General features: G+C 41.0%; 1 protein-coding gene across 1 annotated transcript in view; it reads left to right on the forward strand.

The window, feature by feature from the left end:
* LOC109393324 (protein eyes shut homolog) overlaps positions 1–13,223 on the forward strand; it is a 1,090,347-nt gene that overhangs the window by 1,035,901 nt on the left and 41,223 nt on the right. Inside the window, 2 exon segments of the mRNA XM_019662404.1 lie at positions 11,408–11,574; positions 12,406–12,550. Of these exon segments, the coding sequence (XP_019517949.1) occupies positions 11,408–11,574; positions 12,406–12,550 (312 nt within the window).

Raw genomic sequence — 13,223 nt, forward strand, 5'->3', positions numbered from 1 at the left:
GCTGGCCGCTCACGCCGACGCCAGCGACTCACAGCAGCCCAGCTCCAGGTTGAGCTGTTGTTCAGCATCTTAGCTGTAGAGGGCAGTGTCACTGGCCTTCATATGTGGGATCCGAACCGGGGCCCTCTGGCATCCCAAGCCAGTTCTTAACCAATATGCCACTCGGCCGGTCCAGACAGTGTCTCTCTTGATTTGTGATTTTAACCTCACCTCATCCTCCTCCTATGTTTCAGCAGTCATAGTTGGTATTCCCCTCATTATCTCTTCCTCGTTTCCTACCCTCCATGCCCTTATAATGTACATCTTATGCTTTACGCTGCTAGAAATCACCTGTAAGCTCAGCAGTTCACAGACAAATACGTTATCGTTCCCTCCTGTACACATTCTGTTAGCAATTGGCATCAAATCTGCTTCAGCCGGAAACCCAGGAGTCACCTGCTTATCTCCCTTCTACGCATTGTGACAAATATCCACTGAGAGCCTAGATGAGACATCCTTCAAGGTGGTGGAGAGACAGTTATAAACAAGACAGATGAGGTCCTTGCCTTGTCTCCATTTTACCCCCTCATTCTATCAGACACCAATATCTGTCCACTTTACCTCCCCATTACGGTTTGTATTTTCTCCTCACTTATCTGTCACAGCCTGTTGCAATTGCAATAGCATCCGTTCCAGTGTCCCTGACCAGTCATGTCCCTTTTCCCCTCTGTTCTCCATTTTGCCAGAGGAGACCTAGCACATAAGTCCAAACATATCCTGCCTAATCAACATGCTGTATCATAGCATACTACCTACGATATTTTGCATAATTACACAGATGCTTATCCAGCCCCTGTCTATTTGCACAATCTCTTTGTTCCTTCAACCCACTCTGCACTCGGCAGGATTAGTGCATGGGCACACCCTCTGTCATGTCGCTGTGTCCTCCGCTTTTGCACAGACTGTCCCCTCTTCCTGAGCCAGCCACACTTCACTTCGTACCTCTAAAACACTTCTATCGTGTAGGCCTCTGCTGCAAAGATCAATCTTTTTTGAAGTCTTTAATACGTCTAAGAAAATTTAAGAATTAATCTCACTGCAGTTTGCTGGTAACAATTATCATATTTTACTATAAATGTCTAGATCTCTTTGAGAACCAGACCATGGCTTTTCTTTTTTATATCAACAGTGGCTGTGACATATAAACAATTATTACAGGTTTTGAAAGATTTAATATAAAAATCTATGGTCCCTGTTACACTACAACTTACAATCGATTTAGGGAGGCACAACATATGTACTTAAAATTTTGTTAATTAACAATACTAAACCAGAGGTCAGACACCATGGTACACAACATTTATCACAGTGTCTAATACATATCTGGAGGATAGACAACACTGGATGAAAAGAAGTATGGAAGTGATAGAAAAGATGGAATTCAGAAAGTAGAAATCTCATCCAGCTGGAACAGTTAGGGAATGTGTGCCTTTTAGTGTGTGTCTCATCCTTTCCCTTCCATCCAACCAACCCTTAACATTTAGTGCTACAGCAGCCCTGCTGGCTTTCCAAGTCCCACCCTCTTCCAGCCTGGGACCGGCTCATCCCCAGTTCAACAGCTTTATAAGCAGCCAGCGTTTCCATCTGAGACCCGTCACCTCACTTCACAGCTTCCTCGTGCCTGGAATGCCTGCTCCAGTTCCCTTCACCTCTTCCATGCGACCCATTCGTGCAACGTTCTCTGACACGTTCGTGTCTTTATATCCTAACTACACAAAGCCTATATAGAGCTTATAACTTACATCCTGTAATTTGGTATCTAATTATATACTGTTCGGTCCTTCACAATCACTACTTTGAATCATATGAAGTGACCATTTTCATAAATCAGAAACATTAGAATACTCAGAGCTAGGGTTATTGGATCATATGGAAGTGCATTGGTTAGCTTTATAAGAAACCGCCAAATAGTGTTCCAAAGGGCCAGACTGTTCTCCATTAGCACTTGCAATGCATGAGAGTCCCAGTCATTCCACATCCCTGCCAGCACTTGGTATTATCAGTCTTTTCATTTTTAACCATGCCAGGGTGCAGTGGTATCTCACTGAGGTTTTAATTTGCATTTCACTAATGACTAGCAATGCCGAGTACTTTCTCAATGAAAATGAGAGCCTATGAAAGAAAATAAAACAAGATCCGTACATGAATATTCATAGCAACTTTACTCACAGTAGCCAAAAAGTGGAAACAATCCAAATGTTCATCGTCCGATGAATGGTTAAACAAATTGAACTATATCCACACAATGGGGAAAGAATGGTCTTTTCAATAAATAGTGCCGGAACAACTGAATAATCATTTTAATGCCATAAAAAGGAAGGAACTGCAGATACATGTAACGCCATTGATAAATCCCAAAAACATTATGCTAAGTGAAAGAAACCCGATACAAACCAGATACAAAGCAATTCTAATTATATGAACTTCTAGAAAAGGCAAAACTACCGCAGCTGAAATCAGATCCATGTTGCCTGGTGCTGATTAGGGTAGGGGATTCACTGCAAGGGAATGTGGGGTTACTTTTTGGGGGGAATAAAAGTGTTCTGCATCTTGATTGTGGAGGTGGTCACACTACTGTACATATCTGTCAAAATTCATTGAATTGTATACACTAAACATTGGAATCGCAGCAATTTCATAATCTTAGTCTCGTCCCTCAGCAATGTTGATCTCACATTCCTTTTGGACAAACCATGCCTTCGATATCCTTCATATCCCCAACTGCATTGTTTCCATGGCGGGTACTGTATGAGAAATCAATAACTACGTGCTTACTGATTCTTTAACTAATTAAATGACTCTGTAGACAGAGGTTATCCTGGTTAGCTCATAATACTGCGTAGGCATAGATTGATCTGGATTGTAGTCAAGAAGCTAGGACCTAAATAAAGGGGGGAGGAGAGAATGTATCATTGTTTACATCATTCAAAGGTGAGTTAAAATCTCAATATTAGATGGTATTTAAAAAGTATAATGCTGTGATAGAATTTTTTGGAAAAGAATACATAACTTCCCGGGTATTTGATCTATGTGCCTCAGCACTTTACGTGCATAGCTTTCTGTCAGTCAGCAGCACGCAGGTCTTCTGTGTTGTGGTAATTAGGAAAGGTTACCTCATATTTCATGCCAAATAACTCCTTGTTTACTTCAAGCCCTTAGTTATTAACTGCAACAGAAATAAGAGTGCATAAATATAACTTGATGTTTTTCTGTGGAAGAAAATGAAATGAATGTCATCTCGAGTACAGAACAAGAAAAATGAAGGGAGGAGTGTCACAAAAACCCATCAGCTCAGCCTGTTTTTTATAGAGCCTCGGTGCAGATCAGGCAGAAGGAAGTTGCCTGATGAATGAGAGAGCAGGCTGTAGCCAATTCCTTAATATAACATGTCTCCCAATTCCACAGTCCTGAGGCATTTTATAAACATAACTGACAGTGTACGCTCATATTCAATTTTTTTACAGCAGAAAAATGTTCATTATTTTCTCCTGTAATCACATCAATGCCTAGAAATTGTGAAAATTTCTTCCTGACAATCTCAAACTACCAAATCTTAGTTTTCATGAAATTAAATACCCTGGACTTTAACGTCAAAATTGACTACGTTATTAAACAATTTGAATTCTTAAGATTGTTCAAGAAGTAATTCACTTTACTGAGAAATGTATGAAAATTGTCATATTTGACCAGTGCCCAAACAGGGTTAAAAATGACAAAAATATGTAGATTCTCATACATCCAGCTCTCCCCTTTAAAAACGTATGTGGAGGGGGAATATTCATTTAACCATAGTTCAATGGGGTGTGACCTTGGTGTCTTAGAAGAACAACCAGAGGACAAAAAAAGAGGAGGGGCCAAGTACAAATCAATCAACTACAAGCCCACATTTTCACTATTTGTTCTACATTTCCAGTAAGCATGTGGTTCCATCTTACGGAAATTCAAGTTTACCCACAAACTGGTGCTTACAGTCCGTGTTTTCATGGTCTCATCTCTGACAGCAAACAGCAAGAAAGAGCCAGATGTTGCACTTTCTAGTCTCAGATCCTTTTGCTCAAGACATAGAAAAATATGGGCCATCAGTATCCCCAGGAAACGCATTTTATCACATTTTCAGGTCCTCTGAGCACAGCGTCACATTTGTTGTTACAGTCACCCTCATCCCACTGTCTGTTTCTTAGCACAACTGGAAGTCAGGGCAGCACCTTTATTTGGCCACAAACAGTAGCCAGTTTACATGGTCCACGTTTTAATGATTTAATCCCCTGAAGTAGACACTATATGGTCTCCATTGTACACAGTGGCTAATGAGGAAACACCATGGACATGGCTGTGTGTGGTTCTGATGCCTTCAAAGCTCTGCAATATCCATATTTTAATAGTCACAACAACAGAACAGGAAGCTGAAAGTTTGCCACTGTGATTAGAAGCTATACAGATCTCAGGATATACAGAGACTGTATGCTTTTTAAAAGTTCATTCAAAATCTCCAGTCATCTTAATTTTAGTTTAGCACCCACTAAAGCAGAGACCACCACTGAATTTGGGTAAAAATGGCTCCAGTGTCTAGAATCCCATGCCACTCAGTATGGATTGTTCTGGTAGGTGAGATTCCATTCTTTGGGGTCTTGTTTCTCACATATCAACCTAGATACTTTTTCCTTTGCATCACTTTAGCTTTGATTCTAATTCCATAAATTTCTTTCATTATTTTCCTAAAATCATTCACACTTATCTAACTCTTCATTTGCATCTAATTTAGCTTTCTTTCTAAAAACTGAATATACCTTCTCATAGCCACTTGAATATTCAACTAAAGCTCAGGTAAGTTTATCTTGGTGTCTCTGTGTCTGCATCATTGTACACATACTGCAATGTCAAGAATATTTGATAAAAAAGTAGTTTCTGTCTTTCAGAAATCTAAAAGCTTTACAGGCCCTAGAACTAGTCAAATATACCCACCAACTGAATCTGCCCAAAAGGACTTGTTCCTTCAGAAGGCAACTCCCACCAGCAATCAGGAGACATTCAGCAAGCAAGGCTCATCAGACTGGGAGGTCACAGCATCAGCCCCATGGCTCCTGCCATGTCTGTTCGTTCACTCAGGACAGGAAAGGAAGAGGGGAGAGGAAAAATCCATGTGTCACTTAGAATGTCTGAATCCATATGGAAAGATCTTTTAAAACACTCTAACTTATTGACAGACACAATCCTATGATTTATTTAGTTAGTATTTTCATTACCATATTTTCTAAAGAGATAGATAAAAGGTAGTGAGTGGCCAGAAATTACATTAGCAAGGCCAAGATTAAACACTCATGCCTTTGAAGTACCTGGGACTTTGCTTACCTCTGTGGGTTTCAAGTCCATTATCATTTTTAGTGGGGTAAACTAGATATAACATATGATACTTTACCATATTGGAAGAATACTTTGAAGAAATATAATAACAAGTCACATCCACTCTTTCTCTACTAATAAAGTGAAATTCCATTCTAAATGAAATACTTCAAAACGTTTACTTTCTTTTTTTTATTGTAATTAAAAGACCGTTGGATCAGCTGAGTAAGAATTATCATGTTTCTCTGGTGTTAAAAAGTCACAATATTAACCTTTAACTGGAGGGTGAAGGATTTCACAGCATTGTCTATATAAATGTTTTAGACTCTCAAAATGTTCCTTCACAACAATTCAAGGAACAGCCTTGAAAATGGTTCTGAACATTGTGCAGGGGTCCTGAAAGTGAGCTTTCCGCCCCTTCCCAGCCCAGTAGTTCTGACTTCTGAGCTGTCCTTCCAAGCAGACCAAGTGAGAGCACATACAGGTGCAGGTAGCTTCGTGGTTTACAACATTCATTGACCAGAATCAGTGGGTGTGCCCAGAAATTCTCTCCACTGCACAGGCTTGAGTTCATTCTTTGATACATGATTCTTAATCTTCCTTTTGCGATCTTTGTTAGTGAGTGACTCCATGCTCAAAACACTAGCCACTCTTCCCCAGGCTTTCCTTCACGGTGAAGCTAATTAGACCACCTATAATTAGTTTTACTTGATTTGTATGTGTGTTTGTTTCTCATAAGAACTCCATCGCAATTACCATAAGATGATAAGGTTGCTACATAGTTCTGCTTATTTTCTCTCTTCGTTTTGTTTCTCTCCTTTTCCCCCAGGTCAAACTGACCTGCATGATTTCTCCTGGGCATACTATCTGAAACCTTTGATACCCTTCCTTCCTCCTATATAACTGATTTCTCCTTCTTGTCCATATTTGCCAATTAAATCATAGGCTATACTGACAAGGTCCAGCCATGTTGGAGAACCACTGATATAAATAGTAAAACTTTAGGTTTAAAAATGAGCCACAAAGAAAAAAAAATCCAGCAAACACTTCTCAGTAATTTAGGAAACAAAATGCCATAAACTTAATGATGATCACATGCTTGTGATGCAAACATTTTGTTTTCTTTTTTCTCCAAAGGTTTTATATATTTAGGATCCATTACTATCACCACCCACCCACCCCTACTGCATCACACACTTCTAAGAACCACCTGAGACAGCTTAGAATGGTCTGGAAACTCTGTCTCAGCCTCTTTCATCTTCCCTTCTAGGATATCCATAGCAGCATCTTTCACGGTGTTTATCATCACCATGTTTTATGATTTTACCATCGCCACCCTCCGCCTCTTCACCAAGACCAAGTTCCTGCTTCCGTTGCTAAGTCATTGCTCTCGGTTTTTTTATGAGACCAGATGCTATTCTGACCACAGCATCTCATCTTTCCGCCACAAGATTTCCTCTAACCAACATTATGAGTTATTATAATGCTAAACATGAGTCACCAAAACACACCCACTTCAAAGCTCTCTGTTTAAGAGTATTTACGGAATTGCTCCCTGTTTTGTGGAATTAAGACTTGTCCTTCTAGCCAAAGACAGATCAAGTTTGTTTTTCTGTACATTCTGAAAGGATTTTTATTCACTGCCTAGATCTCATTACTCTTAACTGATATTTATCTGTCATCTCCTATTGTTTTCTTCCTCCCCTTTATCACTTGCACAACATAATCTCTCTAAATCCTTCCTTCTTAGCACCAGCTCCTAAGTAATGTCCGAGAAGTATCCCTTGCTTTAAAAATCTTCCTAAGCCTGCTTTCACTAAGTGTCACTGTGGATTTGTGTCCTGCATGCCAAATGAGCTTAGTTCCAATTATTTTCACTGTGTCAATCACCAAAAATCCCTGTATAAAATGTAAATGCCAAATATCATCTGTTGCTTTGCGAAACTGACAAATGTAAAAATACAAATATGTATTGCCCATATATTTTTCAAAGCTACTCATAGAATAATGTTCTAATGGAACATTAAATTTAAGAATGAAATTAGTCTATAGCATCAGTCGTTGTTTGAAGTATATCGTTGCTTATATTATTACCTGTGAAGCCAAGAAATTCCCTTTACAATAAACTACAGGATAGTGACTTAAGACATATATACAAATGGATAGTAACAAACCATGACTTTGAGTCACTTTACTTCACCTGCATGGTTGACCCTTCAAATTAGTTTAGTTGGATCAGAGTAATGCATTGAATCAAGCAGGGCTATAGTTTTAAGAAGAAAAGAAAGAAAAATTCTACTCCAAAAGTTAACGGGGAGCAAATGTGTGCTCCAACTCAGGGGCCAGAAATACCTGCTTCCCAGGCTTTGTATTAATGAAGGAGGGGAAGAAAATGGGACATGCACAGCTAAGGTCAGGCCATAGTTGAGCGGAATAGGAATAAAACATGCATGTATTGAGTGCATAGCATGTGCTAGGTCAGCTCTGTGCTGATACCTTCACATTGTCACTTAATCCTTAGAACACTCTTAAGAGATATTATTATCCGCCTTAGTCCTCGGAGGCGAGCATTCAGGAGAGCTGGTAGTGGGCGGTGACACAACACCAGTCACAGACCTGCTGTGTTTCTCGGCTCCACAGACAGTGGTTAAGAGCACAGGCTCTGCCGTTAGGCTGTCTGTCTCAGATGCAGCCTCCGCCACCTACCGGCTGTGGACCCAGGGAGCTCCATGTGGGCATCAGCATCACCCACAAACCCTCAGGCAGATCTCCTGCCCCAAAGTGTCAATGTCTCATCCACCTACGAAGCCCCCCAACAGCCTCAGATGCGTAGGTCAATCTAGTTTTCATTGTGCTCTTCTCTCCTGGTTTGCTTTAGGAAGGGTAATAAAGGGCTCCCCTCAGGGACGACTATATAACATGTGGGCCCCATTGCAAAATGAAAATGCAGGGTCCCTTGTTCAAAAAGCAGAGGGGAAAAAAATGCCATTTAAGGTACTAAAAGCATTTTTCCTTTCTTCAGTGATTTCTCCTTTTTTAAAAAGATCTATTTACTTTTTCAGTTACAGTTGACATTTAATATTATTTTATATTAGTTTCAGGTGTACAGCATAGTAGTTAGACATTTATATAATTTAAGGAGTGATCCCCTTGACTAGTCTAGTACCCACCTGGCGTTATACATAGATATTACCACATCATTGACTATATTCCCATGCTGTACTTCACATCCTTGTGACTATTTTGTAACTACCAGTTTGTACTTCTTAATCCTTTCACCTTTTTCACCCAGCTTCCCAACCCACCCCCACCTCAGGCAACCATCAGTTTATTCTGTGTATCTATGAGTCTGTGTTTTATTTGTTTTGTAAATAAGATGCTCTCCTTAGCTTGATAGTGTGATTGGCTCCCTGGTTCTCCTTTCCCCCACCTCTCAGTGCACCCCTACTTCTACGCTCTGGGACGTATCCATAGGCAGGAGTATCTGTACACTGACGTCAGCCTCTTTCCCCAGATCGCTCCTGTCCTAGGCACCCAGCCCATGACGGACCCTGCTTTCCACAGCTCTTTAAACCAGCTCCTTCAAACCCACCTTCGAACCCTCCCTCTTCCTCAACTCTACTTCAAATTGATCTGTTCTTCCAAATCATGCACAAATGCCTCCACTTTCCTCTGTCCCCTCTGTCACTGCCTTGATTTAGTAAGGCCTTACTCTTTGCTGAGTCACATGAGTGACCTTCCAGTGAGACTCCTCATCTGTCTCTATGTTCTGCCCTCAACAGTGCTATGAGATCCTTCTAAAATCCACACCTAACATAATTCTCTTATTCAAAATCCTTTCATGGCTCCTGAGAGTCTCCAGCAAAATATTAATATTTAAATCTTTTATTGTGGCATATTAGGCCCTTAAAGGTAGAGCTCTTTCCACCACACACGGAATGGCAGCTCGACCTAGATTACACCAGTTCTATAAGTACCCCACGTTCTCTGCTCCTACTGAGTTTTTGCAGTGTATTTCCCTCTGCTTTGAACAGCCCCCTTCAGCACTTCCCCTTTCCTCATCTACCTATCGAATTCTTTTTTGGTTTGTGGTTAAATGGGTTAGCTAAGAAGCCAATTCAAACATCACCTCCTTTTGAATTTCCTAACCCTCTCCTCACTCCATCTTAAGAACCGCCCCTGCCTACCACTTCTCTGCTCCCCATGGCATTGAGAAAAACTTCCCGTCTCCTCCCAACCAGGCTGTGAGAACCTTGAAGATAATGTTGTTCCTGGCATGAAACAGGCTCTCAGGAACTGGAGGGAGAAGGGATGGCAACAAGGTAGATAGGAAGGAAGGGTACAGCTCAAATAAATCTGCTCTCCCACCGCCTTACAGTTCAGTCGGCAGATACTGTCTCCATTCCAACCATCCTAGACAATTTGAAAGACAATTCATAATGCCCACTAGATTGTCTCAAAAAGATCCCCATTCACAACCCTCAGAAAAAAAATCTCGCAATTCTCCCTCTCCAGCTCTTTCTCCCTATGACTTCTATATCTCAACAGCTGCCTGAGAGACTGTCTCCCATCTCCAGTGGTGGTTTTTCTCTTTCTGCCCAACTGCCTTTCTGAATCTGTGTTTTCTCCTGGGAGTTTTTTATATTTTCAATAAACAATCCGGCTAACCTGCTGCAACATTGCAGGTGGGAAGAAATCACCAGAGAGAGAGAGACGTTTGCTATACATGCTTAGTCATTGGTATGGCATTTAATACAGTGGCTCTCACCATAGCTGCCTGTTGAACTCACTGAAGAAGCTTCCAAAACAACCCAACAAAGGGCCCATGGCAGAGCCATTAGAATGACAGAGACAGAATTCAAGCAACTCTAAATAATATATCTGTTTTCTGCTCTCCAGTGCTTTAGGAAGCCCACCTCCCTACACTATCTGGAAGTCCCATCTCTGCAGATCTTTTTCTCCTTTACCTTGATCAGCCTAACAACAGAAGCCAAGGGAGTCACTCTTAGAAGTGCAGGAAGGGAGGCTGTGCATGATAACAAATTTTGTCCATGTCCAAGGGCTCATTTCTGCTGTTTGCCCAATGATTAAACCTCTTACTTCTGTGGGCTCCTTCATTCTTCTTCCAAGCAGAAGCCCTTGCCTCAGTTCCCTACCTGCAAGCCTCAGTGTTAAGCTCCACAAACACAGCTTTTAGAAACTGGGTGATGTTTGGGGGTCCCCCCTCCCTGTTGATATGCCTCTTGCCTCCCCCTAGCTCTAGCTCTGCCTTGACCTAAGTATATCCTGCCCACATGCCAGATCTTACATCACCTTCAATCCCAGACAGTCTTAGTGCCACCAAACCCACTCCAAGACATTCCCTCAGTGCCTGGTGCTAGGTCTTTCCCAGCCACCTGTCCTTTTCTCATAGCTCTGTATTAGCTGTTTCCTGAGTGCTTGGGGCCCTGCAATTTGCTGTGCTGCGTGGGTGGCCCTGGGCTAATGGAAGGAGCTAAAGAAGAGGAAACACAGAAACAACCACCTTTAACTAGTCAGGAGGGACTGGCCAAGAGCTTTTGTAATAGATCAAGGATAACATACCCTGAGCAACTATAGAAATAAATCTTCTCTATACTCTTCTCAAATCATAGAGAGGACTTCAAAGCCCATGCAGGGTTATCTAAATCGTTTGAATCTCGTTAACTACCAGAGGAGTTCTACGCCATTGTAAAGTTCTACTTATTGTAAAGAACACACTGAATTTCATTCAAGCAAGAAAAAACGAGCTTTTAATTCCAACTTTGTAGGTATTAATCATTTCCCCGGGTTGACCAGAACCCTCATGGTTTCAAAGAAAAACTCATAGAGCTCAGTTTCTGTGGATGTGAATAATAGTCCCCAATTACACACATACCTGAGTGCTGATGAGAGGCTGGATGTCTGTTATAACTTAGTGTGCTGGTCTGTAACTCAGGAGCAGACAGTGAAACGAAGCTGACGGGGCTCCCAAGTTTCCTGTCAGTGAGCATGCACCTTCTCATTCCAGGGGTGAACGGCGACGACTTCCTGGCAGTGGGCTTGCGCAATGGCAGCGTGGTGTACAGTTACAACCTGGGGTCTGGCATTGCAAGTATCACCAGTGACCCTCTGGATCTGAGCCTTGAGATCCACACCGTCCATCTGGGGAGGCTCTTCCAAATGGGCTGGCTGAAGGTAAGGAGTCATCCCTTCATCTGCCCCACAGACTTCCGAGTACTGCTCTATTGTCGGATTCGTGCAGAGGTCCAGAGTTGATAGGCCATGCCGCCTGCCCCCACCAAGTTCACAGACTAGTGTGCAAAATGGAGGGCTTAGAGGGATGATTGCAATTAAGCGGTACGGGGATACATAAGGGGACTGACTAACAAAAATAAGGTGAGAAAGAGGGTTCAGGAAATGCTTCTCCAAAAAAGCGATGCTTCAGCATAACTGCCAATAAATAGAAGTTCAGAAAAAGAAAGCTATGGTCTTAAGGAATGCAAATATAATAGGTCAGTGTGGCTTTCGGGTGAAGGGAAGCCAGAGATGTGTTTAGAGGGAGACAAGGTCTATGCCATCAAAGGACTTAGATGTCATGCTAAGAAGTTCAGATTTTTATCCAGGGAGCTATGGAGGAGAACTACTGAGAAATTTAAGAAGAGGGGGTTGGGTATCATGGCTGATTTCTATTTTTTGATAAATGACTCAATACAACTATTGAGAATGGATGGGGAGAGGGAGGCCAGGCTAGATGGAGGAGGGCCAGCAGGATGCCAGCTCCTAATCTTTGAAAAACTGATTTTGATTGAAATGCAAAACCATGACTGCTATATTAATATATCCGTGGTAACAGACACCAGCAGAGAAGCAGACAGCTGAGTTGTGAAGTGTTTTGTATTTCTTCAAAATTCAGGTCTTTATAAATTTTTCATGCCAAGTTAATGGGAAATAAAAAGAGTATCTTAACAGTTCACCCAGGGGAATTAATTCCTTTTTTAATAAGTTTTGAATTTCTTTTTCTTGAAGGTAGATGATCATAAAAATAAATCCATCATCTCCCCAGGAAAACTGGTTGGTCTCAATGTCTTCAGTCAGTTTTATGTAGGTGGCTACAGTGAATACACTCCAGTTCTCTTACTGAATGGAGCGGATTTTAAAAATGGCTTTCAAGGTAAGGCATGGACGATTTTTACACTATATCTACTCATTTCAAAATTTGAGGGGAAAAAAAAACTTTAAAAGCGAATGTATCTAGTTCTAAAACCAGCAATGTGGATTGCTTTCTAATCGGACTTGATCAAAGTTTGATTTTAATGAGAAGCATTCATTCTCTGTTTACTAATCGCTCACTACCTCAGTGCTAAATGTTTAGGATGTTGCAGTGAACAAAACAAAGGTCCTCATACTCTTGAGTTTACATTCTAGTTGGGCAAAGGAGGGAACAAACAATAAACACTAAATCTAATAAATAGGGAAATTACATATTAGTATAAATATAAATTCTGTAAGGCATAAAAAAGTAAACTGTGGGTGATATATATATATATATATATATATATATATATATATATATATATATATATATATAGAGAGAGAGAGAGAGAGAGAGAGAGTGTTTTTTAATATAGGGTAAATAAGGTAGACCTCAGGGAGTCACCATAAAAATCAAAACTCCATATAACTTTCGAATGTACGTGATATAAAATGAGAGAGATAGACTGCAGCCAACTAATCCATACCACCAATGTGCAGAGCACAGAAGCCACCAGAAGCCAGGAGGATGAAGGGGAACACCATGCTTGGGCAAGCAATTGTATTGCCATAGTCTTTTTTTTTTTTTTTTT

The sequence above is a fragment of the Hipposideros armiger genome, unplaced genomic scaffold (genome assembly GCF_001890085.2).
Source record: "Hipposideros armiger isolate ML-2016 unplaced genomic scaffold, ASM189008v1 scaffold_375, whole genome shotgun sequence".
In the NCBI taxonomy this organism is placed as follows: Eukaryota; Metazoa; Chordata; class Mammalia; order Chiroptera; family Hipposideridae; genus Hipposideros; species Hipposideros armiger.